Source organism: Panthera onca, chromosome E1 (assembly GCF_046562875.1).
Source record: "Panthera onca isolate mPanOnc1 chromosome E1, mPanOnc1 haplotype 2, whole genome shotgun sequence".
NCBI lineage: Eukaryota > Metazoa > Chordata > Mammalia > Carnivora > Felidae > Panthera > Panthera onca.
In genome coordinates this window covers 32,081,595-32,109,475 of record NC_138352.1, presented here as the reverse complement: position 1 = coordinate 32,109,475, position 27,881 = coordinate 32,081,595, and the positions used below count along the sequence as shown (strand labels likewise).

Here is a 27,881-nt window from a genome sequence, read left to right as displayed (position 1 = left end):
TTAAAATTTCAAAGTGTTCCATCACTAGATACACTGTCAAAGAAGGGCAGTTTTCCCATGCAATTTCATATGACACTTGGTAAATTCAGAGATGATGGAAAAACTAAAAAGTATCACAAAAACTCATTATCAATAATCTAGTCTCTTGGGGAACCTGGGTGGCTCAGTCAGTTAAGCATCCAGCTCTTGATCTCAGCTCAGGTCTTGATCTCAAGGTCATGAGTTCAAGCCCTGTGTGAAGTCTACTTAAAAAAAAAAAAAAAATCTAGGCTCTTTTTTTCTATGTAAGTAAGGTCTCTCAGAACAAAAAGAAATAAAAGGCATCCAAATTGGTAAGGAAGAAATAAAACTTTCCTAAAGACTCCACCAAAAACTACTAGCATTGATACATGAATTTGGTGAAGTCACAGGATACAAAACCATTGTACAGAAATCTGTATACACTAATAATGAAGCCGTGGAAAGAGAAATTAAGAAAACAACCCCATTTACAATTGCACCAAAAATAATAAAATACCTAGGATAGACTGAATGAAAGAGGTGAAAGACCCGGATCCTGAAAACTATAAAACTCTGATGAAAGAAATTGAAGATGACACAGAGAAATGGAAAGGCATTCCATGTTCACGGATTAGGAGAACAAATATTGTTAAAATGTCTATACCACCCAAAGCAATCTACAGATTTAATGCAATCCTTGTCGAAATACCAGTAGTAATTTTCATAGAACTAGAACAAATAATCCTCAAATCTGTGTGGAATGTTTACAAAAGACTCTGAATAACTAAAGCAGTCTTGAAAGAGAAAAAACTGGAGGTATCATGATTTCAGACTTCAAGTTATACTACAAATTGTAGTAATCAAAACAGTATAGTACTGGTACAAAGATGGACACACAGATCAGTGGAACAGAAAAGAAAACCCACAAATAAACTCATAAGTATGTGATCAATTAATCTTCAACAAAGGAGGAAAGACTATACAATGGGAAAAAGACAGTCTCTCCAACAAATGGTGTTGGGAAAACTGGACCACTTTCTTACACCATACACGAAAATAAACTCAAAATGGATTAAAGACCTGTTGTGAGACCTGAAGAGAGCATAAGCAGGAATTTCTTTGACATTGGCCATAGCAACATTTTTCTAAATGTGTCTCCTGAGACAAGGGAAATAAAAACAAAAATAAACTGTTAGGACTACAGTTTATAAATAAAAAGCTTGGGCATACTGAAGGAAATAGTCAAGAAAACTAAAAAACAATCTAGGGAATGAGAGAAGATATTTGCAAATGATATACCCAAGAAAGGCATAGTATCCAAACTATATAAAGAACTGATATGTGCAACTCAACAGCCAAAAAACAGGCAGAAGATATAAACAGACATTTCTCCAAAAGAGATGTACAGATGGCCAACACATGAAAAGATGCTCAACATCACTCATCGTCAGGGAAATGCAAATCAAAACTACAATGAGATATCACCTCATACCGTGTCAGAATGGCTAAAACCAACAACACAAGAAACAAGTGTTGGCAAGGATGAGGAGTAAAAGGAACCCTCTTGCCCTGTTGGTGGGAATGCAAACTGGGCAGCTACTGTGGAAAACCTTATGGCGGTTCCCTCAAGAAGTTAAAAATAGAACTACCTTGGGATCCAGTAATAGCACTACTAGGTATTATCCAAAGAAATACAAAAACACTCATTCAGAAGGATACAAGCATCCCTGTGTTTATTGCCGTATTATTTACAGTAGCCAAGTTATGGAAGCAGTCCAAGTGTCCATTGATAGATAAATGGATAAAGAAGATGTGGGGTGTGTGTGTGTGTGTGTGTGTGTGTGTGTGTGTGTGTGTATGCACATATATACGATGGAATGTTATTCAGCTATAGAAAGATTGAAATCTTGTCATTCGCAACGACATGGAGTGAGCTAGAGAGTATAATGCTAAGTGAACTAAGTGAGTAGGAGAAAGACAAACACCATATTACATCATTCATGTGTAGAATTTAAGAAAGAAAAATAAAAGAAAAAAAAGAGACCAAGAAATAGAATCAACCACAGAGAACAAATTGATGGTGACCAGAGAGGAGGTGGAGGGGGGAATGAGTGAAATAGGTAATTGGGATTAAAGAAAAGAAATAAGCAAGGTCTCAATGTTTCCCTCCGTAGGAAGAACTAAAGAATAAGAAATTCTGTTTTAACCTTTTTAATTTTATGCTAAATTTATTTTACTCAAATGGCACGGTTAGCTCTTCGTTTTGTTGTACTAGTTAAGAGAATATTGGCAGAAGGAAATGAAGTCAGGGTGTAATAGGCCCGTTCGAGGTACAGCCTTGGGAAGCCCAGCAGGAATAAGCCTAGTGATTGGAGAAGGCAGAGACAAGGTGGTGGGTGGGGAGCCTTTTCAGCAGTGCTCACCATGTTTGTTTGTAGGACTTTCTAGGAAATCTTTTTGAGCTGTATTTGTGTGAACAGCCTAAATTAGTGCCCACCACAAAGGCAAAATCAAATTCCATAAATCTATTATTTTTTTCACATTAGGTATATTTTGCAGTTTTAACATTTTTCAACTCCTAAAGCACTTGTAGAAAGGGTGAAGGGCAAATAAATACTCTCGTGGTATGGTATTTCTTATTTTCTGCTTGAGAGACATGTTCGTTTCCCCTCCTTTCCTTTTAATCTTCCTGTTTCCTTGACACACCTGCTTCTGAACCCCATCTCATCTCTCCCTGCTGTGACAGTTCACTAGCACTTCACGGTACCTAAGCCTCTTTCAACTCTCATTTTCCACCAACTGTCGGTTTCAAAATAAGGTGGCTTTGTTTGGGAGGGAAAGGGTAGAATCCTTTCTGAATGTCTCCTTTTCCTTTGAAGCAGGAGCACTTCAGAGACAATTGAACTGCCTTTAGGTTTTTCTTACCACCCAGCTTTTGCTTCTGATAGATCCTGCCGTGAACACAGTTCTGTTGATGACATCGATTTGTTGCTATGGAAATAGTGGTAATGTCACCGATTCAGCCCAGTGACTTGACTTCAGGTTCAGGCAGGAGAAATGGGCAAGGCCTTAGGGGAGAACCTCATTAAAACTGAAAGCTATCAATTATAAACAGGTGAAAGGTGAATGGAGCCAACCTTTCATATAATGAAAACAAAAGTGAACCCCTAGCAAATTGACTGCATGCAGTTGAATGCAACAGCATGAATTCTGACCCATGAGAGTCTTTAACGAAATAAAAAAATTACACTTTCTTGGAGTATTTCTTCTGCTTAAGTTTAAATCTTTAAAGCTGGATTATTTGCACTAAAGTTGTCTTTTTTTGGGTTCCCAGGACACGGGCAGCAGCAGGTAGTTCCTTCTCCGGCCTCAGCAGCCAACCCGCCAGCCAGCAAGCCCCAGCAACAGAATGGGAGCTCAGGGATGGGTAAGCTACTACTGTGTGAGGACACGTGCCAATTATATGTATCAGGCTTCTGAGTAGTGTTTAGAAATTTAACCTGGGACTAAAGGGAGTTTTCAAAATGTCATTCATGCTAGTTGCTTCTTGTAAAGGATAGTTCCAATTCTTACAGTAAAGTATGTGATTGAAAAAATGATTAAAGATAGACTTTTAAAGATACTTCATATGCCTGTTTTAATCAGAATGATACACTGTTCTCTGTTAATAGTTTATCTGGTGGTTTCTCACATCTTACGTTTTGTACTCTCTTGACTTGTGAATTTACATATCTTTTAAATTTGCACCTTTTAACTGTTTGGAATCCCCTTAACTGAATTTCGCTTGTCTCTCTCCAAGTTTCCCATTTGGGGCCCTCACGGGTATTTATCTTAATGTGAAGACGGTATCATTTATACCGGTCATAGGTTCTGCTTCTCAGTCTCATGGATGAGAAATCATTTCTTCCTTTAACTCTCTGCAGTAGGTCCTGAGAGGCTATAATGGAATCATTTTGTTTACTTTCTGGCCTTCACTTTAGGAACTACTATTGAGAATGATGATGTGTGGAATTTGGTTGGATTTATTTTTAGAGGTCCTTTTTTTCTGTCACAGTGTCTCATACACCCCCTCCTTTCTTCCTCTCAACTATTAATTGCTAATTTTAAATGCTGAGATTTTAAGAAAAACAAGGTTAAGGCATCACTAAGGTGGCTGTGAAACTTTCAGGACATGGGACGTCATTGTTCTTTGATGTTTGTATCTATCTTGCAATATCTGTCAGTCTACCTTCCATCTAGCTCCCCTGTATACGTGTATCTATTTATACACAACTCTCAAATTATGTTCTGTTGAAGGAGGTAGTGGCATAGATATACTAACATGGTAAATAATGTAAAAGTCACTTCCTTAAGCCTGAAATGCAAATCGTATATTGTTCGTTTCCTTCTTCTCACAGATTTATTTTCCCAGTTGTCTGTCTTTGGCTTATATTAACATTTATTTTTAAAAGTCAGTTAATGCTTTTTAAACACACATCGACTGGGTGGTGAAAGAAAAAAAGACTGGGTGTGTATTGAGGGGAAGCATGTTTTGTATAACTATCTTCTTGATGATATTACGTATGCATATACACATGTATTCTGCGAAGTTCACTTGCTTCCTTGCATAGTCTTGATGCAATTATTACTGTTGTATGTGTAGTTCTCTCTTGACTCCTCAGTTAGAATAGGAAATTGTTAAGATCTAGGACAGTCTGTATGGTTTTTATTAAATGCTGCAAATACTGGGGCACCTGAGTCAGTTGTGACTGGGGCTCAGTCAGTTGTGTCTGTCTCTTAATTTTGGTCATGATCCCAGTGTTGTGGGAAGGAGCCCTTCATCGGATTCCAGGCTGAGCGTGCAGCCTGCTTAAGGTTATTTCTCTTCCCACTCCCTGGCTCATGCACATGCTGTCTCTAAAATTAAAAAAAAATTTTTTTTGTAATGCTACAAATACCTAGAATAATGTCTTACAGGTTGTACAAACTCAGTAAATAAATGCTGAATAATGGTAGGTTTACATCTCTAGCAAAATTCCATTCTAAAGAAATGTTTTGATAGAGAAGATTTGAAGTAATTGGACTAAATTACATTTTCTGAATTTGGAGGTTGAAACTTTATAGAAACTGTGCATATAAAGGAATTCCAGTGTTTATAAGCTTTAATTACCTGTTTTTTTCCAAGTGCACAGTAGCTGCTTAGGCTTGGGTAAAGAGGCAGAAGGGATCTTGGTTCCCAGCCACCTGGTTGTCTTGAACCAAAAACTGATTGTTGCCCTTTGCCCCCAACTAAACCCAGTCGCATAGACTTCAGTGTAGACCTTTCAGTCCTATAGACCAGTTGAGAACAGTGCGTTTTCTGAAGATGTTTTGAGGTAAAATATTTGTGATAGGTATTGGTGTCCTTCACCTCAGATGGTTCATCTACTGTGTCCTTCACCTCCTAACCTTTTCTTCTGCTTTTTTTTCTTAATGTTTATTTTTGAGAGAGAGACCGAGCAGAGGTGGGGCGGAAAGAGAGACACACACACGGAATCCAAAGCAACCCCAGGCTGAGCTCTCAGCACAGAGCCCGATGCGGGGCTCAGACTCATGAATGGTGAGATCATGATCTGAGCTGAAGTCAGACACTTAACTGAGTCACCCAGGCGCCCCGCTTCTGTTTTTTTTTTTTTCTTATACATGCAGTGACTTGCCGTTGGTTTGACCAGTCAAGGATGTTGGTTGATTTTCTTTCTCTGACCCATTATGTCTCCCGTTGATACAAGAAGATAGTTTAAGAAGGATGAGTCTCAGCTCAGTCAGTTGAGCATCCAACTCTTGATTTCGATTCTTGATCTTACAGTTTGTGGGTTTGAGCCCTGTGTCGGGCTCTGCATTGGCAGTGTGGAGCCTTCTTGGGATTGTCTCCCTCCCTCCCTCCCTCCCTCCCCCCCCCCTTTCTCCCAAAATAAATTTTTTAAAAAAGTTAAAAAGGACAGGCCTCTGAAAGAGCAGTGTCTGGACTCACTACTATTATCATCTTGACCTCAGTCATAGCTTAAGTCAGCAAATAAAGTAGTAAGCTTCTGTGTGCCCAGCCTTCATTCTCCATCTCTTTTCTAGCTGCCTGTTTTGGTCTCTGATGTCCATATCTCTTGATTGATAAAAAGGAAAAACTCGTTGCCTCTCATTTTGTATGATTTCATGAGCAACACCTCAGTAATTGAGAGTTATTACAAAACTTACATAAAATTTATGTAGACCAATGATTGCCCTTCTTTGTGTTTGTTTTTAAAGGTTCCACTGCATCTAAGACTTATGGTGCCTCAAAGATATTTGGAAAAGCTGGAGCTACCAACCTAGCAAACACAGGTTCTGGAGGAACACAGGTCAAAGTGGTACCCATCGCCAGCCTCACCCCTTACCAATCCAAGTGAGTTTTTCCATAGAGTACGTTCAGAATGTACTTACAGTATGATGCTAGGGGTTATTATGGGCTCTTGCATTATGTATATGCGAACTTCAGGGCTATCATACATAAAGTAAGTTTCATCTCTTTTTTTCCCTCCAGAGGGGGAAGAGGGTACAAATTGTGGCAACCATTAACTCTCTTATCATAAAAGAATGGCAAGAATGGGGCTCCTGGGTGGCTTAGTCGGTTAAGCGTCCAGCTTCAGCTCAGGTCATGATCTCACGCTCTGTGAGTTCGAGCCCCACATTGGGCTCTGTGCTGACAGCTCAGAGTCTGGAGCCTGCTTCAGATTCTGTATCTCCTTCTCTGTCTCTGCCTCTCCCCAGCTTACTCTTTCTCAAAAATAAATAAATGTTTAAAAAAAAAAAAAAAGGCAAGAAAAGCAATCTACTGTAGATTATGGAGTTTCATTAATTTTGAAAGAATTTGATTTGAAAAATATTTAATGCCTTAAATCCATTTATCATCAGGAGTAAAAAATTAATATTTGTTGTAATTCAGAAGACATTTCATCTTCTCATCATATAAATAAGTGACTTTTAGTCTAAAAATTGTTAGTATGATTTAGGTGACTAAAAAAATCTGTACTATTAGTATAACTGCATTACTATACCCTGAATGGATATTTCTTTTTTTTTTTTAATGTGTATTTATTTTTGAAGGGGAGAGAGAGAGAGAGAGAGAGAGGGAGAGAGACAGCTCATGAGTGGGGGAGGGGCAGAGAGAGAGGGAGACACAGAATCCAAAGTGGGCTCCAGGCTCTGAACTGTCAGCACAGAGCCCGACACAGGGCTCGAACTCACGAACCATGAGATCATGACCTGAGTCAAAGTCAGACGCTTAACCAACTCAGCCACTCAGGTACCCCTGGATATTTCTTATAATTCTTTTCCATTTGATTTTAGCAGTTGAGAATGAGTGAATTCTCTTTTCAGAGTTCTTTCAGCTATGTTTTTATTCATTCTTCAACTCTTTGCAGTGTAGGGGTAAGGAGTAAGGTAACTAATGTGCCCAACACGTGCCAACCAGGATAGGCACCAAGACTAGATATTGATTGAATCTTGTGCCTCCTTTTTTTAGTGGCCTCTGTCTGAGGTCATAGTACTTTGGTGTGTTTTCCTTTGGTAGCTCACCAATACCGTGTTCCATAATTTTGTATTTATATTCAGTGTGTGTTAGAATGGAGACAGAAGTTTGACACCAGTTTTATCAGTTCCCATAATTGAAAATAGTGGCAAAATATAATTGCTGGTATTACTGCATTTTCTAGCTTAGAACCTTTCATTAAGGGGATACCGTTGCCTTGGTGATGCTTTTTGGAGAAGGGAGAGGGTTTATAAATTTACTAATTTGACAGGAGAATGAGTTACTGTTAAATCATCTCGTATGTTTTACTACTTGCTTATTCTATAAACTGTCAAACCTGTATGTCCTCTTGGGGTTTTAATTAGCTGGATTAAAATACAGCTTATATTGAAAAATGGAATATGCATAAGATAAAGACTATAGGAAGATAATAGGGCACCCTTTTAGACATTTCCCACGTAAGACTGAGCACTAACATAATCTGTTTGGTTTCTAGGTGGACTATCTGTGCTCGAGTTACCAACAAAAGTCAGATCCGTACCTGGAGTAATTCCCGGGGGGAAGGGAAGCTCTTCTCCCTAGAACTAGTTGATGAAAGTGTGAGTATTTGTCAAGTGGGGAAATAGGAGGAGCTTAAGAAACAGAGGGCTCATCTCTGTGCAGGCCTATGAGATGAGGAACAGTAGTAGGCCAAAAATAAACATGATTGTTATTGTGGTTTTTCCTGTCTGTATTCTTTTGATGGCTCTCTGTGTGCAAAGGGTTAAAGGTCTTAAATAAAATCCTTCGTTTTATTTTACTTTATTGAAAAGCAATTTTTTTAAATTATTGTTTTTAGATAGGCTTCACACCCAACAGGGGCCTGGAATTCATGACCCTGAGATCAAGAGTCACATGCTCGGGGAACCCAGCTGACTCATTCGATGGAGCATGTGACTCTTGATCTCGGTGTAGTGAGTTTGAGCCCCACGTTGGGTGTAGAGATAAGATTACTTAAAAAAAAAAAGAAAAGAAAAAGCCACGCGCTGTACCAACTGAACCAACCAGGCACTTCTAAAATCCTTGATTTTAAATGAAAGCATTTGTAGAAATTTATTTGTTTGTTTGTTTGGGGGCGGAGGCAGGTGAGCAAGGGGCAGAGAGAGAGAGAGAAGCGGGGCTCATGCTCAACCAATGTTGGTCTTGAACTCACGAACCGTGAGAACATGACCTGAGCTGAAGTCAGATGCTTAACAACTGAGCCACCCAGGGTGCCCAATAATTAGTTTTTTAAATGTATAAGCAGCCTCATGAGCAGTAGAAAGCAGAGACACTCTGTCTGACTTGTTAGCAGGCTAAGTTGAAGCCCTGAGAGGTGATGTCTGGTTATGAGCAAAGTGTTGCTTTGGGCCACAGCAGAAGGCATATAACAGCCACCTTGAAAAGTGAGTGGTTGGGGCGCCTGGGTGGCTCAGTCGGTTAAGCGGCCGACTTCGGCTCAGGTCATGATCTCGCGGTCTGGGAGTTCGAGCCCCGCGTCAGGCTCTGTGCTGACCGCTCAGAGCCTGGAGCCTGTTTGGGATCCTGTGTCTCCCTCTCTCTCTGACCCTCCTCCGTTCATGCTCGCTCGCTCTCTGTCTCAAAAATAAATGTTAAAAAAAAATTTTTTTTTAAAAAGAAAAGTGAGTGGTTTTGTGGGAGATGGATTCTGGCTGTGCAAACTCTATACTTAAACAAAACCAAAGCATGATGAAGAGACAAAACATCCAAGTTGTGGAATCTCTCAACAGTCTCGTTAGCTGTTTGTTAGTTTTATTTATAATTCCTAGTATGTACTTCACACATTGTTTTCAAGCTGCTGCCTATATCCTATTGGTTCAAACTTCTGCAAGGGCGGGGGAAAATTGGTGGCTTGTTTTGGGTTTTTAGTTTTTGGAAGATGGAGTGATATCCCAAATGTATTGACTGTGTGATGGCAGAATCAGTATCAGAACCTAATTTTTTACCAAATTATTGGTCTGATCTGTCAGTTGGCAAAAATTTGAGCCTTTTTTTAAGTTTCTTATCCATCTATAGTTTGTTTTTGTTTTTTAAGTGAAGATTTTATTTTTAAGTAATCTCTACACCCAGCGTGGGGCTTAAACTCACAACCCCGAGATCAAGAGTCACGTGCTCCACCAACGAGCCAGCCGGGTGTCCCCATCTATAGTACTTTGACTGACAGAAAAGTAAAGTGAAAATCAAATCACAAGCAACTTGAAAACGTGACTTATTGTAACATTTTGACAGTGACTCCCGAATATATCCCTCGCTTGACGCCAACGTGAGGGCAGCTGGTGATTCATTTGGCTCATCACGCTTCCTTGTGGGCTTCATTCGTGTCAGTGTTCAAAATTTGTTTTTATTTCTGTTGTCAGAATATTAAAATCACTAGGTTCATCGTGGGTTTTTTTGTTTTGCCTTGTTTTTAGGGTTCTAATTTGAGGTTCATAAAGCACCGTAACAGGATCAGCTAGTTAAACCCAAGTTGTTGGCTGGGGTTAATAGCTTGAATGTGTGACCACAAAATACGTGTTTCTGGGGCATCTGTAGACCTCTCACACATCCCATTTGTGCTTGTGTTACTGCTTAAAGATGTCATTTTGACACCACAGTGTCCTGCTTTTCAGTGGTAAAACCTGATGGACACAATTCTAACCGGTTCTTGCTTGTTTCTGCAGGGTGAAATCAGAGCTACTGCTTTCAACGAGCAAGTGGACAAGTTTTTTCCCCTTATTGACATGAACAAGGTATGGTGGTGTCGCGTTGAGAACTGAAACAGTTGAGTGGCATGGGGGACTCTCGTCCTTTGGAGAACGGTGTAGTGGTGAGGAATTTGTGGTTTAATCTGATAGACTACCCACGTTCCACACCTGGCCTCTTTTGCAGGTCTATTACATCTCTAAAGGCACCCTGAAGATTGCTAACAAACAGTTCACAGCTGTTAAAAATGACTATGAGATGACCTTCAATAATGAGACTTCCGTCGTGCCCTGTGAAGATGGTCATCACTTACCAACAGTTCAGTTTGATTTCACAGCGATTGGTGACCTGGAGAATAAGTCTAAAGATTCTCTGATAGGTAAGCCTGCAAATGAGAGCAAAGAGAGTTGGGATTATTAGTTTTTGTTTGCAACATGTAAGGGAAATGTAAGGCTTAAGTGCTCGCCATTCAACCTTGGATCATGCTGTAATGGGAGCTTTGACCGTTTTTTGCTAACACATTGTGCCTGTATTTTAGACATAATTGGGATCTGCAAGAGCTATGAAGATGCCACCAAAATCACAGTGAAGTCTAACAACAGAGAAGTTTCGAAGAGAGACATCTATTTGATGGACATGTCGGGGAAAGTGGTGACCACTACTCTGTGGGGAGAAGATGTGAGCATTTGTACTGAGCAGTCAGAGCGTGTGCAGAAGGCAGAGATGTAAAGAGCTGCGTGGCTGTCTTGTCTTAAGAGTTGTGGGTTATGCTAAGCGAAATTAGAGAAAGACAAATAATCATATGATTTCACTCATATGAGGATTTTAAGAGACAAAACAGATGAACATAAGGGAAAGGAAACAAAAATAATATAAAAACAGGGAGGGGGACAAAACAGAAGAGACTCTTAAATATGGAAAACAGAGGGTTACTGGAGGGGTTGTGGGAGGGGGGATGGGCTAAATGGGGAAGGGGCACTAAGGAATCTACTCCTGAAATCATTGTTGTACCATATGCTAACTAATTTGGATGTAAATTAAAAAAAAAAAAGAGTTGTGGGGCCTTGGCCATGTAGGCCCTTCCTAATGAAGGATTGAGCTGTCTAGGGAATATTTGAAATTCTTTATTTGATTTACTTTTGTGAGGTATGCTATGATTTAAGTTTTATACAGAGAGGTGATCTTTCTTCTAACCCTAGGTTAGTTTTAATGTATCTTTGAACAGATTCCTGTGAGTGAGGTTAACTTGGATAGACTCCATGTACTATTTTATTGCATTTATTCTACTATTGACTGTGTTCCTTGTTTTCTATAAACATGTTCTGTGTGTTCTTCCTGACAGTGACACCTGTTCACTGTATTTGATTGGTGTTTTTGTTGTTACCCAGGCTGATAGATTTGATGGTTCTAGACAACCTGTGATGGCTATCAAAGGAGCCAGAGTTTCTGATTTTGGTGGACGGAGCCTCTCTGTACTGTCTTCAAGCACGGTCATTGTGAATCCTGACATCCCGGAGGCCTATAAGCTTCGTGGATGGTAGGTATTTTGGGGCTAAACCAAGGGGTCATTTGAGCCCGGCCTTTGAGAAGAAGTGGCTCTTTTGGTTCTTATGATCAGTATGTGAGCTGTCTGCAGAACAGAGGGCTTTGTTACCGAATGGAGCAGTTCCTCTATTTCTCGGAGGCATTATGCCTTCTGAGAGGATGGCTTTAAAGCCCTTAAACTGACAAGCCTGTAATCCCATGACAAACCCAGAGATTCCGGAGGAGGCAGTTAGCATAGACGTGCCGCATGCTGACCTCTATCCTGCCAAAGTAGGGTGGGGCCAGGCTGTTCCAGCCGGGACCGAGGGACCGTAAGCTAAAGCCAGCTTTCTTTCCTAGGTTTAAAGCTGTGGGCTTCTGTGGTGTGGGCGAAGAGTGTACTTCCCCGTTCTGTCCAGTTGTTGGTGCTGAGCACATCTTCCGGTGTGTTCACTGGACTCTGATAAAGTGCAGTGGAAACAGTGGGCTCTTGTTGGCACTGCCTTGTTATTCCCAGGCACTCGGATGAGAGCCTGTTAAGATTGCACTCTATCTGGCTTTTTAGGGTGTTAAAACTCTGCCTTTAAAGAGCACTTCAAACTGAAACATAGTGTGCAAGAATTGATGTGGTCAGGGAAAAACACTTTAGCTTGAGCTTAAATAATTTGTGTAGCTGTAGTCCCAGGGGATTGTATTGGTTTCCACCTATGTCTTAGGGTTTTAGTGATTAAACAATTCGCTCCTGTGACATACTTCTCACTTTTATTTTGAGTGTAATGTGAACCAGTAGTAGCACTAGTGTTTGAGTAGTTTCATGAAACATCTACTAGAGTGTTCGTGACACTTAAGCCAGCCTCCTGAGTATGGTCCACACGTATCTGTATTTAGCTATTCTGGTAGCTGGCATTGCATTATAAGGCAGGTCCCGCTCATAGTCTGACCAGAAATAACCACAGCTGTGGTCTGTCCTTCTCGCTTGATTTTCTTTCAGGCTCTAGAGCTTGACCCCAGGTTAATGGCATGCCCACATTAAGGTCTTCATATTTTACTTGTCACTAACAGTGATCCTGGTCAACATAAAAAGACACGGCTGTCTCCAGAATAAAATAACCTGCCGTTGATCAAAGAGAAGTTCACTGCACACACCCCACCTAGGCATGGGTTGGAGATGTTTGATCTTGGTTGTAACAATGTGGAGGGGTTTTTGTTGTTTTCTTTTCTTTTTTCCAATGTGGAATTTTTTTATTGTAAGAAGGGCTGCTTCAGTCTTTGCTCTGCTGATTCCTGATGAGCTATCTTTGGTGGCAAATGTCTCCTTGGAGTTTTTGAAACCGTAAACTGGTGTAGATAGTGGTGAAATGGATTTATGGACCTTGCTGTGCTTCTGTGACGGATTTAGCCGCTTCCCTGACAGAATGTGAAGGCAGTTGTCTGCAGCTTAGGGCGGCACCCATTCTGTGACATGGTCCCTTTTTAAGGAGCCTGCTCTCTCTGTGGTTAGCTTTCACTTATCCTCCTTTTAGATGACATTGGCATGTTTTTAATCTCAGACTGACTCCTCCCTCCGTCAAGTATGTTTCTGAGCCGTTTTCCTTCATGTCAGCTGATATGTGTTCAGGAAATATAATCAGTTTTAATCATAATGCAACACAAATTAATGTTAATTTTAATATTGGCATAGGTAGAACCTCACTAAGATAAATCTACAAGAAAATAGATAATATCTTAAATTACTTCGGGTTACGTAATCTTTAGATTCTCTATCAGGCTTATAAGATCTTTTACCATGAAATTTTTTTTTTCCCACAAAAAACGTGACAGTCAATATGCTGACTGTCACTTTCTATACTGATACAGTTCAGTGATGATAAAAATGTGGCTACTTGCTGAGAATGAGCATCAGTAGCCTAAGGAACTGTGTATAACAGATGCTAATTTAAGAAAAGTTTCTGTGATATTCTGGCACTGTCTTTCTTGACCACTGGGGGGCATCAGAGCAATTGAGATGAAAAGAGGTCATTCACTTCCTGCAGTTGGCTTAAGATACAAGGAGGAACATAATCATTTCAGCCCATGTGACCACGACCTATGAATGTAGGACAGGTGGGGGGGCTAGTGAATAGCCTCTGATGTCTAGAAACAAGTAGCATATTCAATAAGTATAATAAAGTACCTGTTGTTCTTTGTTTATTTTTCAGGTTTGACTCTGAAGGACAAGCCTTAGATGGTGTTTCCATCTCTGATCTAAAGAGTGGAGGAACAGGAGGTAGCAACACCAACTGGAAAACTCTATATGAGGCTAAATCAGAGAACCTAGGCCATGGTGACAAGGTAGCCCACATTCCTAACTTTCTTCACAAAAGCATATAGAGTGTGCGGAAGGATGAGTTTTCCAACCTGATTTCTGGTACCACCTGTCAGACATTCATTCAGAGCTTTGATTCTTACCTGGAGGTCTGACCAGAGCATGGCGTGACAGTTGAGAATCACCAGAGTGAGGGAGTCGTGCTTACTAATAGGCTATGTCATATCCCTCAGGTATCCTGCGGCAGAAAAACATTAGAAACTCTGACTTAGGAAAAAAAAAAAAAAAAAAAAGAAACTCTGACTTAGAGAGTTAATTCTTAGAGGGATCCTGATGAAGTGGTAATAACTTCGGGTCTATGTTTGTGTTTGCTGATTGTGCCTACAAGTTGAAGTGCCCACACACCAAGAAGGTGGGTTTTGAGGTTATAGCTAACACTGGGCACTAGTCAGGCTCAGGGTCAGACATCAGGCAGTTCACACGTGCCCTCACTGGCTGTACAGTATTAAACTCTCACGGGGTGAGATTTTGCCACTGTTCTCTGATGGGAATCGGCTCTGGTATTTGATTTTAGTTGCAGCTTCCTTTCAATGTTTGTATGTAATGACTCTCTTCCTGTCTTGATCTAAACCTGTATTCTGCCAGCAGTTCATTATTTAAGTCATTTATTTCTCCTTTATGCTCCCCAAAAGAGCAATTCCTACTTTTATTGTTTTCATATTATATAATACAGTTTTTATTCCTTTCCCCCTTGTTTCGCTATACTCCCTTATCCCTCATTGTCATCAACGGCATCTGATGATGCTGTCATATGGCATCTTGAGACTTAAACATGAGACAGATAGGTATTGTCTTGTCATAGGAACAGCCACTCTTCAGGTTCTCTTTTCCCAATTTTCTTCTTAGATCTACAGGTAGACTGTGTGTAATAAATCAGGCCTGTGGGCACCTGGCTGGCTCAGTCAGAAGAGCAGGTGACTCTTGATCTTGGGTCCTACATTGGGTGTAGAGATTACTTTAAAAAAAAAGAAAGAAAGAAAAAGAAATCAGGGACGCTTGGGTGGCTCGGTCAGTTAAGCATCTGATTCTTGATATCAGCTCAGGTCATGATCTTACGGTTGTGGGATTGAGCCCACGTTGGGCTCTGCGCTCATAGCACATAACCTGCTTGGGATTCTCTCTCTCTCCTTCCCTCTCTGCCCCTCCCTCTCTCTCTGCCTCTCTCTCTGTCTGTCCCTCCCTCCCTCTGTCTGTCCCTCCCTCCCTCACAGTAAGTAAGCATTAAAAAGAAGAAGAGGAAGAAGAAAAGAAAAATCATGCCTGGAGAGTACCCATTTGTACCTAAACTTTATTTTTTAAATTTTTTTTTAATGTTTATTTTTGAGAGAGAGAGAGTGCGAGCAGGGGAGGGACAGAGAGAGAGGGAGACACAGAATCCAAAGCAGGCTCCAGGTTCTGAGCTGTCAGCACAGAGCCCGATGCGAGGCTCGAACCCACGAACCATGAGATCGTGACCTGAGCCAAAGTTAGACACTTAACTGACTGAGCCACCCAGGCTCCCCTGTACCTGTACTTTAAAGTCATGAATTGGGGCGCCTGGGTGGCTCAGTCAGTTAAGCGTCCGACTTCGGCTCAGGTCATGATCTCGCGGTCCGTGAGTTCAAGCCCCGCGTTGGGCTCTGTGCTGACTGCTCAGAGCCTGGAGCCTGTTTCAGATTCTGTGTCTCCCTCTCTCTGACCCTCCCCCGTTCATGCTCTGTCTCTCTCTGTCTCAAAAATAAATAAACGTTAAAAAAAAATAATAATAAAAAAATAAATAAATAAAGTCATGAATTGAATCTGGACCTTACCTAAAAATACAGAAAATTCTATAGGCCTTCTCCTAGGAGACTTATTTTCTCTAGAGCCTTCTAGATAGAGGGCTCAACAAATCTCTTTAAATACCCATATTATTGAGTTTTGCCTTCTTTGTTCTAAGACATTGGGAAGCCCCAGAGATTGCTGACCTGGCTCCGAATTCAGAGTACACCCAGAGGGAACTGCTCACCCCTCAAAATTATTTACCCTGTATCCTTTCTGTGAGAGTTAAAAAGCAAAACCAGTAACAACAACATAAAAGTCCAAGCACATGACTTAGTCCTTTGCTACATTTACTTATCAGTGATTTCTCCACCCGGATGGCTTAGACCAGGGGTTGACACACAGCCGCATGTGCTCATTTGCATATTGTGTGTGGATGCTTCTGTGCCACAGCAGCAGAGTTGAGTAGCTGCAACAGGGACTCTGACCAAAAGGCTCGTAAAGCCTAAAGTATTTCCCGTCTGGCTTTCTACAGAAAACGTTTGCCACTGTGACCTAGACAAAGATGAAGGTGACTCCAGGCCCCAGAAACCACTACTATCGTTCTTAATGTGGGAGGATGGTTGAACGTCGCTGCACTAGATTTTCCTGCCTTGCGCTGTATTTCCTAGATGTTAACCTTTGGAGGGTCAGAGGAACGGGAGATACAAATCTGTGTCTCCTGACATCTTTATTTTTCATATAGTCTTTTTCTGTTTTTAATTAATTTAGTCTACTTTAGGATTCACTTTTCTCATTAAGGAATAATGTGCTTTATTATTATTATTATTATTATTATTATTATTATTATTATTATTTTCATGTCTAATTTTGAGAGAGAGAGTGCGAGCTGGGGAGGGCAGAGAGAGAGGGAGACACAAAATCCAAAGCAGGCCCAGGCTCTGAGCTGTCAGCACAGAGCCTGACTGCGGGGCTCAAACTCACAAACCTGGAGATTTTGACGCAATCCGAAGTCGGACTGAGCCTAGTCACCCTAGGAATAATCTGCTTTAAAGCTTAGTTTATGGGGTGCCTGGGTGGCTCAGTCGGTTAAGTGTCCGACTTCAGCTCAGGTCACGATCTCGCAGTCCGTGAGTTCGAGCCCCACGTCGGGCTCTGGGTTGATGGCTCAGAGCCTGGAGCCTGCTTCCTATTCTGTGTCTCCCTCTCTCTCTGCCCCTCCCCCGTTCATGCTCTGTCTCTCTCTGTCTCAAAAATAAATAAACGTTAAAAAAAATTTAAAAAAGATAAATAAAAAAAATAAATAAATCTTAGTTTATTACCTTTGTAGGTTTTGCAGTCCGCACAAGTGATTTCAGAAACTATAGCATGAATCGTTCCCTGTAATCACATTGTGATCTTAAGGATTCATATATGTGAACACTTACCACTTATATATCAGGGCAAGCTTGGGCTGCCCCTGAGTCCCTCTTGGACGTAGGCCCTGTGTTCCAGGTCTCTCATGTCACTCTTTTCTCCTGAAGGCTGACTATTTTAGCTGTGTGGCGACAGTTGTGTTTCTTCGCAAAGAGAACTGTATGTATCAAGCCTGCCCAGCTCAGGACTGCTTTAAGAAAGTGATTGATCAACAGAATGGATTGTACCGCTGTGAGAAGTGTGATAGTGAATTTCCCAGCTTCAAGTACCGCATGATCCTGTCAGTAAGTAAAATGGGTAGTTGAGACACTGTAGTGTTTCTCGAGTCCCTACCACGTGCCCACCCGCCACGGTAGAGACGAGGGCCAAAACAAGATCTCTTGTGGTAGGAAGCCTGCAGACGAGTAAGTGCTAAAGAGCTTCTTATTCTACAAGAACAAAAGTAAGGGGCCTTTTGCTCAACTGAATAGCAGTCTGTTTTCTCCTACTAAAAGCTTTTTTTCATACCAGAGAGTTGCATTTAGATGCCCAGCTGATTTTAGTTGCTGTGAATGTAGTACAATTACAGCATTGGTGACACTCTCCTGCTAACTGTTATGAAGATAAATTAATTTGAAATGGCATTTCTGGAGAGCAGTAATTATACAGCCAATGCGTATATTTAGTTATTTTTCTTGTAGATAATCTATTCCTCTTAGCCCTCGGTAGAGCTGACTTCTCGGGAATGTGACTGTGTGCTGATGTGGGAGTGTGGCTTTTTTGCATTGTAAGAATTGTTTCTTTCGGTTTTAAAACTTCTAAAGTGAAGGGTGTGCTTTAAAAAAATGATAATACTGAATGATAATAAAGGTATAAGAAAAATAGGCATTCTCCTATTTTTCTAGAAGGTGATTTGGCAGGAACATATCAGGAGCCTTAAAAATATTTATGTTTTCTGGCACATTAAACACTTGGAGAGAATTTCTTCCAAGAAATCATCAGAGATGTTACAGTTGTGTAAAGTTATCTGTTACTCTGTTATGTTGAAAAGTTCAATACAACTTAACTTCCTTAATATTATAGTGGTTAATTCCGTTATTTTATCTGTGGAGTGGAATACCACGCAAGCATCAGAATTTGCCATTTATTTGACAGTTTTCCACAGTTAAAGTATTTGAAGATGACATGAATAAATGTTCAGGTTATTAATTGAAAATGGCAAATTTTAAATCATATGTTCGATATAGTCTTGAGGTATGTACACACACAGAAAACAGACTTGAGCGGGCAAATGCCATACTGTTGATAGAAGTTATTTCTGGTTGATTTCTAGTTTCTTCTGCATTTTCCTTTTTTTTTTTTCCCCCTGCAGTGAAAATTCTTGTGATAGAAAAAAATTTTTTTTAATCTTTTCAGATAAAAAAAAAAGATTTTGGGGCGCCTGGGTGGCTCGCTCGGTTGAGCGGCTGACTTCGGCTCAGGTCATGATCTCGCGGTCCGTGAGTTCGAGCCCCGCGTCGGGCTCTGTGCTGACAGCTCAGAGCCTGGAGCCTGTTTCAGATTCTGTGTCTCCCTCTCTCTGACCGTTCATGCTTTGTCTCTCTCTGTCTCAAAAATAAACGTTAAAAAAAAAAAAGATTTTACTTGTCCTTTCTATATTCTAATTGCCCCTCAAAATGTTAGTTCAGCAGGAAAGTTCTACATTTAAGCTTTATATTCCTGTAAACCATAAACTCCATCGAACGAGAATGGAGAAGGTTGTCTAGATGGCTGATCAGCCTTTCTGTGAGGCTTGTAGATAGTGGAACCCCAGGGCACTGGTTTCACAAGGTGCGGACCCAGCGTGTTCCCTTCGTTGTGCCATTCTCAACCCTGTTGAGGGTGCTCTGCCTCTAGGATTCTGGCACGCGGTAAGCAGACTGTAGGTGTGAACTGGGATGAGACACATTCTCTTGTGTATGTGAGTGTTTGTAACTTTTCTTGTCCCCTTACTTTTCCATCATAACTTTGATAGTAAAGCTCCATGTATATGCCAAGTGAAAATGTAGACTCATCAAATGACACCTTAAAAAAAAAACCAAAAAAACTGTGCTTTCTTATTTCTACTAAGACTTTTACTTCAGCAAATGGATTCTTTGTGATCCACTTTCTTCCTTGACTCTCCCCTATTTAATTTTACATCATGGTCCAATTGGAGACAGTTGATCCAAGGTCATTTCTTTTGCTAGGCAAGTTTGGCCACTGGAGGAAGGCCCCTGACTCAGGCTTTTAAATAGTCTGGGGTGCTCAGCAGTGACTGAGAATTGCCTTATAGAACCAGTGACTGAAGAATGTACAGCTTGAAATGCAGAGAACCTGCCCTCACTCATTGGAGGCTCATTCAGAACCTTTAGTCCAGAGGCCATTGTGGCTGGAGGGGAAGGAACTAAGTCCAGGGTGCCTGGATTCCATGTCTGCAGGAGAGTTTAGTTGGGTTGTTATCTCCACTGAGATCTGAAACCACATACCCACAGCATATCGTGTTCCTGCTGTGATCCAGACTTATATTTTAAATTCTTTCTTTGATATTTTTCACACTCTTTGGAAAGAATATAGCATATGTGGTAGTAATGGGGTTTTTTCCCCCTGGGAATTATTTTAATGAATGGAAAAAGTTAATCTTCTAGTCTCCTGAGTGTGTCTTCCTTTTATTATTTCTTTGCTAAATTAATATGTAATGTGTTTTTTAGGCAAATATTGCTGATTTTCAAGAGAATCAGTGGGTCACCTGTTTCCAGGAGTCTGCAGAGGCCATCATTGGACAAACCACTGCTTATATTGGGGAGTTAAAAGAGAAGGTTGGTCCCTCTTTTATTATTAGTGTAACAGTTGCCAATAACACCCTTTTGCTCTTTAAGTTTTTTAAATTTCTCTTGGGTGTTGTATATAGTTTCTCAGTCTGATGATTATTTGAGACTCATCTGATTCTGTCAAATTTGTCCACTTTGGGTGTACCAACAATGAGGTAATCAGGCAATGTATATAAAAGTGTTTCAAGGGTGCCTGGGTGGCTCAGCAGAGTATGCAACTCTTGATCTCAGGGTTGTGAGTTCAAGCCCCATGTTGGGTGTGGAGCCTACTTTAAAAAAAAAAAAAATTAAAAAGTAAGTGCTTTAAAAGCAGCTTTTTACAAGTGTAAACCACTTATTTCTCCTGTTACTGTTAGCACACAAAAGTTGGTGTGCCCTCAGTCACTTGACATCTTCTGAAGAAACCTGAAGTACAGATGTGCCCTTTTAACATACACCATCCTGAAAAGTTGAGTCAAATCCTGGTTTAAATTCAGATAGAAGGTACTTGCTACTTTAGGTCTTCAGATGGAATTTTATGAAGTAACTTACTTTCATAAGGTAACTCTATGTTTCATTTTGATAAATCCTTATTTTCACATATTTGGTTTATTTAATGTAGGGAATAGATTACTAATTATGCTAAATGTAGGAAAGATACTTAGATAAAATGTGTAAAGATGACCAATGAAAGCTGTGTTTTCTGGGCCCTACAAATTAGCATCTATCCGTGTATTTTTCTCCGACTTCTTCCAGATTGGTTAGAATACTTGTAAAAACCACTAAGAATAAAGATTTGTCATTTGTTTTGGCACATTTTTCTCTTATTCTTTCCTATCTTCAGTTCTGTCCATTCGGCTCCCCCCTACACACCTCTTTTTTAAATTGTTTGTGAGATCTCTGAAAATAATGCCAACAAGCCCTTTTATAGAAATAACTGGAATTGACTTTAAAATATGATGGTGTCTTTTATCTGTTTTGCCTGGTTCTTTATTTTCATATCAGATTTTAAGGCTTGAGGCAGCTTTTCAGGGTTTTTTATGAGCTTATTACATTTGACTGTTTTTACTGCTGGTGAATGAGGACATATAGAAACTCTTCCCTCAGGAACCATGATGTTCTTGGAGTATGCACTCCAGCCTTTCCCTAATCTTAGAAGAATAATGACAGCTGATTTAATTTTCTTAGGATTTAACACATTGTTTTATTTACATATCTGAAGGCCCAGAGGACTGCAAATTTATTTTATGCACATTTATATGCATTAAATACTTTCTGTGATCCCTCTCTGTTTACCAGACTTTTTTTTTTTTTTTTTTTTTCTTTAAATAAGTGTAATTAGTGGGCACCTGGCTGGCCCAGTCTGGTGGAGCCTGTGACTCTTGATCTTTGGGGTTGTGAGTTCAAGCCCCACACTGGGTATAGAGATTACTTTAAAAAAAGGTGGGGGGGGGCGGGGCAGTGGTGCCTGGGCAGCTCAATTGGTTAAGAGTCCGACTTCAGCTCAGGTCATGATCTCATGGTTCATGAGTTCGAGCCCCACGTTGAGCTCTGTACTGACAGCTCAGAGCATGGAGCCTGCTTCAGATTCTGTGTCCTTCCTGCCCCCCCGCCCCCAACTCATACTCTCGCTCAAAAATAAACATTAAAAAATTTTTAAAAAAACAAAAAGGGAGGGGCACCTGGGTGGCTCAGCTGGTTATGTGTCCGACCCTTGATTTCAGGTCAGGTCATGACTCATGAGATCGAGCCCGGCATCAGACTCCATGCTGTTAGCATGGAGCCTGCCTGGGATTCTCTCTCTCCCTTTCTCCACCCACCTCCCTCCCTCCCTCCCTCCCTCTCTCTGTCTCTCAAAATAAATAAATAAAATTTTTTTAAAGGTACAAAAGTTTAAATAGTATTTGAGGGGTAAGATAAAGAAGGAGAGAACTGTTTTTCATACTTTCCCTAGTCTTTACCCACCCCACCTCCCTGGCTTCATTTGCTCACAAATCTCTGTAAATGTAGAGGTTTAAACCATGTATGGCAACTTGAGCTTTTTTCTTACTGTCCCCTCCCCCCCCATTCTTAATTTACCATGAACATGCTGAGCCTCAGATGTATTTCATCACAAACTTTTTTTTTTTTTAAGTTTATTTATTTATTTTGAGGGATGGAGGGCAGAGGGAGAGAAAGAATCCCAAGCAGGCTACACACTCAGGACAGAACCTGAGGTAGGGCTCAAACCCACCAACCCTGAGATTATGACCTGAGCTGAAATCAAGAGTCAGACGCTCAATGAACTGAGCCACCCAGGTGCCCCTATTCCATCACAAACTTTTAAAGTTTAGAAGTGTGCTTTTTGGGGGGCGCCTAGGTGGTTCAGTTGGTTAAGTGTCTGACTTCTGCTCAGGTCATGATCTCTCAGTTTGTGGGTTCGAGCCCCGCGTCAGGCTCTGTGCTGACAGCTCAGAGCCTGGAGTCTGCTTCTGATTCTGTGTCTCCCTCTCTCTGCCCCTCCCCAGCTCACATTCTGTCTCTCTGTCTGTCTCTCTCTCTCAAAAATAAATAAACATTTAAAAAAAATTTTTAAGTGTTTTTTGGGTTTTGTTTTGTTATATTATGTTGAAATATGCATAACCTAAAATTTACCATTTTTAAGTATAAGTTCAGTGCATGCATTAAATAGTAACTCCATTTCCCCTTCCCCCAGCCCCTGGCAACCATTCTTCCTTTTTTTTTTTTTTTTTTTTTTTTTAATGTTTATTTGTTTTTGAGGATCTGACAGAGGATCTGAATGAAGTGGGCTCTGTGCTGACAGCAGAGAGCCTGATGTGAGGCTCAAACTCATGAGCCGTGAGATCATGACCTGAGCTGAAGTCAGATGCTTAACAGACTGAGCCACCCAGGCGTCCCCCCACTCCCTACCGGCAGCCATTCTACTTTCTGTCTCTCTTACTTTGACTACTGTAGGTAGAGTATTTTAATTGTTTTAATAAAATTCTACCCAAACAGTTTTATGTAATGAAATATCGCCTTTAGATCAGTCATTCCTATTCAAACCACTGGGGGTAATTTTTTTTTTTTTTTTTTTGAGAGAGATTTTTCTCAAAAGTCTTTTCAAAACTCTTTTTTAAAAACAAAATCCTAAAGATTTTATTTTTAAGTAATCTCTACACCTAATGTGGGGCTTGAACCTACACCCCCAAGATCAGGAGTCACACGCTCTTCCAACTGAGCCAGCCAGGCGCCCCTTCAAAAATCTTAATAGATATTTTCAAATGGTCTGGTAGCTTCCATGCCTAAAGTTTTACATTTGTTTTTGCAGAATGAGCAAGCATTTGAGGAAGTTTTCCAGAATGCCAACTTCCGAACTTTCATATTCAAGATCAGGGTGAAACTAGAGACCTACAATGTAAGTGAGGTCACCTGGGATGCAGGCGGGCTAGCAGTGGGAAGCTACTGTTTGTCACCCACAACAACAGTGCAGTGACAGCTGTCACATCATTGCTTGCTGTGTGCCAGACTCAGTACTAAGTGCCCTGCGTTTATCACTCCTCGAGTCTGCCCAGCACTGAGGTACTGTTATTATCTCCATTTTCAGAGGAATAACCTAACTTAGAGAGGTTGAGGGTTTTGTCCAGTGTCTAGCATCTGGGGAGAAGATGCTTATGGTCCTTTCAGTTAAAACCTGGGGGTTTTTGTTTATGTATTGACAAAGAATGGTAAGGTGTTTAGTGGATTCACATCTTCCATGAGGTTTAAGCTCCAAAGTTAGTGTATGAAACAAAGAACACACATAGTTAAAATTACCTTGAAAATTCCTTTAAGTTGCCTGTAGCATCATGTAATTGTATAGTCATAATATAACAGCATTTATTGGTCACTTATTATCTGCCAGTTACTGTCCTACACCTTTTACTGTATATAGCATCTCACTTGGTCCTGCCAGTAACCTGGATGTATAGGAACTATTGTTATCCCTGTTTTACCACTGAGAAACTGTAGGCTTACAGAGAACAAGTCATTTGCCCAAGTCCTGTGCCAGCACGTGGCAGAACTAAGATTCCAGCCCCCAGCTTCAGAGCTTTGTTCTTAACTCTGCTTATAAATCGGACTAGTGATTACTGAGCACACACACTAGAGCGTGTGAGCCCCTGCACTACACTGTGTATCCTTTCTGGGTATCACATCGTGCTTCCTCTAAAGACACTGCACAGTCCTGATGAACGAGTGAGGAGGAGGCTTCTGAAAACATCTCTGCTTATTTTGGGGTTTCCCCATTCTTTTTCACTATTAGACCTTAACCCTGATGGATGTATTCTGCTAACAGATGTGTTCGTTTCTATGGGCATTAAATGAGTAGGAAGGCAAATGTCTGATAGAGTGTCTGAGGTGAGATCCAGGGGCCATTTGAAGGGTCATTCAGCCTCTCATGGTATGGACGGGAAGGTGAGGCACAGAGAGGTGGTCTGTTGCAGAGCCGAGATGGGACCCAGGCCAGGTGTCCCTCCTCTGCCTCAGGTGCCTTTGCTTTCACACCGCTTGCAGAACTAACTGTGTAGCTTTAAGCGCCTCACTCATCGTCTCGGGGCTCCTGTTCCCACCTTGGCAAAGAAAATAAATCGGCCTTGATAAGCCCGCTTAGGTCCATCCCATTTGGATTCTAGGTTTCTGAGTGCTCGGGAGCATGAGGGAAGGATGAGGGAAGGAGAGGGGCTTCTCCCCACTCTCCCAGCCCCAGAATTCTGGACTTGGCTCTCACTTGTGACTTTTTCTGTATTGGAATTACTGAACACTAAATCCAGCATGCCTCTGTGTTTTCTCCTGCCGGGATCATTGAAACCTCTAAAGCAAAGGGGGTTATCACCACTGCTCCATGCCACGGGCTTTCCTTCGTTTACGAACTGCTTTTCTCTTCTCAAAGGATGAGTCTCGAATTAAGGCCACTGTGATGGACGTGAAGCCCGTGGACTACAGAGAATATGGCAGAAGGCTGATCATGAACATCAAGAGAAACGCACTGATGATGTGAGCAGAGCAGTGCTGATTGGGCGGAAGTTTGAAAAAGCAGAGTTGAAATGAAACAGACTCCTTCCCGCAGTCCCCCCCCCCCCCAACCCCCCTTGTGACAATTCCACATTAGCTCCCCAGTGCATAGAGCCTCTCTGCGGCGGACTAGGCGCTTCCTCTCTCAGGCGCATCTTGGAACCCATTGGTAGGCAAAGGACAGTGTGCTCAGGTGGCTGAGGTGTAAACTGTGTCAGACCTAGCGGGTCAGCTGGCGGGAGGTGTAGTGCCAGTCCCTCTGTCTTGAGGCTTTTGTCAGTGATATTAAGATTTCATTATCTTCAAGCAGGAATTATGTCAGAAGTAATTGACCCTAAATCTGCAGACAGTGAAATAAATTATGTAACTTGGGTTTCCGCCTCTCCAGTGGTGACACCTTCACAACTTGGGTTCCTTCTCTGGAGGGAGAGCCGAAAAGTGGCTGTGCGGAACCTGTATTTTAGTGTGTCTTTCTAGAATTCAAAGGCTTTCCTTTCTAGAGGTGCCACAAAGTTGTTAATGCTTGGAATGGCAATAGGGTAGAATTATTAATCAAAGACATGTCTTTTATATCTGAAGAATATCCTTCCTTCGGGGTTTAATAGATGAGTCAGATGGGTCTGATATTAATCAAAATTGTCTCTTCTGAGGAAGGCTGATAAGCATTGACTTGCTGTCCCCCAGGGACATCCAGGCAACTACAAAGCATTGCTTTAGTTTTTACTTCAATTAATGTTGCAGTTTGGTTGGCGAATGTATACTTTTTCTACCTGTACATATTTTTTGCATTTGTAGGTTTCATTTCTTGATTAAAGCTATGTTAAATAGAAGGGATTTTGAAGGAAGAAGCTCTTTGTTTCCCCCTGCTTTGTTTTAATAAACAGAAGCTTCTCTGTGTGTGAATCCTACTTTCTTTGAATGCAAAGGGTTCTTGTAACTGGAAAGCAATTAATTAGCCTTCATAATAAATGTTCACTTGGGGGAGATGTTAACTCATTACAGACTCACAGATTAGTCCAAAGCGTAGAGATCATTCTTCCTAATGTTTGCAACCCTAAGATGCATCTTTAAAAGAGTGAAAAAACTAGAAACAAAAAGCCATTGTACCCAGGAATGCCGATGATCTGGCACTTTGGGATTTTATTGATGTTTACACAGCAGTCTAACACCAACCAGGCTTTGAAATGTGTACAGACAGTGAGCCAGTAAGAAAACAGTAATTATGTGACTGAGCTTTTCAGTCAGCGAGAGCATGCTTGCTCTGTGTGTTCCTAATCATATTAATTATCTATCCGGTTGCCGCGACCCACCACTTGGCATTTGCTGCACATCCCTCCCCGAGCACCCAGGCAGTGTTGCAGGCAGCCTGCAGCGGGAGGACCTGGTTTTTGATTCGTGCCGGTGAGGCGTATGGCAGCTCTCTGTGGAGGTGGAGAACGAGGCTGTCCTGTCGGTCTCATCTTTACCTGTCCTCTTTTGGGAGGAAGCGGCCAGCTCTAGGCGAGATGACTCCTGTTCCTCAGCACAGACAGAGAGGGCCTTTCTCAGGCCCACTGACTGTTTGGACACATTCTGGTCTCAGAGGACGGTCGTCGGGCTGTACTTCCCTTTTTGGCTGGGGCCTCAACCATTTTTATGGAAGCTCTTTTCTGTCTGACCTTGCTTATAAAGCACGGACTAGAAAATTACAGTCTTCAGCACGATTCTGGATTGACAAATTGTGGGTTGGAGGTGGTCATCTAGCGTTCAGCCCAGTAACCAGTCTCCCATCTACCAGTGCCGGGCGTCCTGCCCTCTGCTCACGGGCGCTGCCCGTGAAGAGCGCTGACCTACCACCTTGCCCTGACTCAACACCATTGTATCAGTTGCCGCTCGCTCGTCTCCGTGACCACGTGATCAAACCAGCAAATCCATGGAGTTGTTCTGGGGAAGGGCAGCCTTCTGGAGGGAGGATGTTTAGCAGATTCCCCTTCTAAAAATCAGATCACCAGTAGAGGAGCATCAGAAATTGGCTCCACGGTTGCGCTCTTAAGAGAAGTGGGTCCCTGAGGATTGCCTAAATAGATTCTGGCCCGCAGTTCTTGGAATTCTCTTGGATATGGTTTACCTCGAAAGGCTGTTCATGTTCTATTTCTCTTCGCTCCGAGATCAATGTTTATTTTGCGTACACCATGACATCAGCGTTAAGCAATTAGGGAAAATCTAATCATTTGCCTTCATTTTAAATGGTTCTTGGATTCCCTCCAGTATCACTGTGAGAGACAAAAAAAATAAATAAAAGGATAATAATCTGATTTCTGTCCATATTTTCAGTGTTTTATGCTTTCCATTAAAGCCTTGCTAATCTCTAGTGTGCTATTCTTTTTTGAACTGCAGGGTCAAAATTTCCCCTTCCCCTGCTTTTTTTTTTTTTTTTTTCCCTGAGTGGCCTGTCTTGGAAAAGTATAAATAATATTGATTGTGGTATTTAATACACTAATGAAACCCGTGGTTATTGACTACATAATTAATATACTGTCTAAAAGTGAAGTTTGGCAGCCCAGTGTATAAAGGTTTATATTGACTTGTGTTTCTTTGGCAATATGCCTTCTAAGGTTTTATTTATAGAAAATGAAACAGGTTGTTGAGTCTCCTTTCCTTTTCACTTGTTAGAAGGCCACTGCTCCCCTAGTAAATTGATTGTTTCCTTATCTCATAGAGGATTTCTCTCCCCCACCCCCCCCCTCACCACCTTTTTATGTGGTTTGTTAGCTCTTAG

At 41.3% G+C, this 27,881-nt stretch overlaps 1 protein-coding gene across 2 annotated transcripts in view; it reads left to right on the top strand.

Annotated features, from left to right (window-relative positions):
• RPA1 (replication protein A1) overlaps window positions 1–26,020 on the top strand; it is a 74,640-nt gene extending 48,620 nt beyond the window's left edge. For both annotated transcript variants that reach the window (XM_078437588.2, XM_078437589.2), the window contains 12 exons: window positions 3,335–3,427; window positions 6,259–6,394; window positions 8,016–8,118; window positions 10,219–10,287; window positions 10,427–10,619; window positions 10,779–10,918; window positions 11,629–11,777; window positions 13,963–14,095; window positions 17,393–17,569; window positions 19,994–20,101; window positions 23,403–23,489; window positions 25,002–26,020. In XM_078437588.2, coding sequence (XP_078293714.1) covers window positions 3,335–3,427; window positions 6,259–6,394; window positions 8,016–8,118; window positions 10,219–10,287; window positions 10,427–10,619; window positions 10,779–10,918; window positions 11,629–11,777; window positions 13,963–14,095; window positions 17,393–17,569; window positions 19,994–20,101; window positions 23,403–23,489; window positions 25,002–25,109 — 1,496 coding nt within the window. In that variant the 3' untranslated portion in view covers window positions 25,110–26,020. The remainder of the gene's footprint in view (window positions 1–3,334; window positions 3,428–6,258; window positions 6,395–8,015; window positions 8,119–10,218; window positions 10,288–10,426; window positions 10,620–10,778; window positions 10,919–11,628; window positions 11,778–13,962; window positions 14,096–17,392; window positions 17,570–19,993; window positions 20,102–23,402; window positions 23,490–25,001) is intronic.
• The last annotated feature ends 1,861 nt before the right edge of the window (window positions 26,021–27,881 follow it).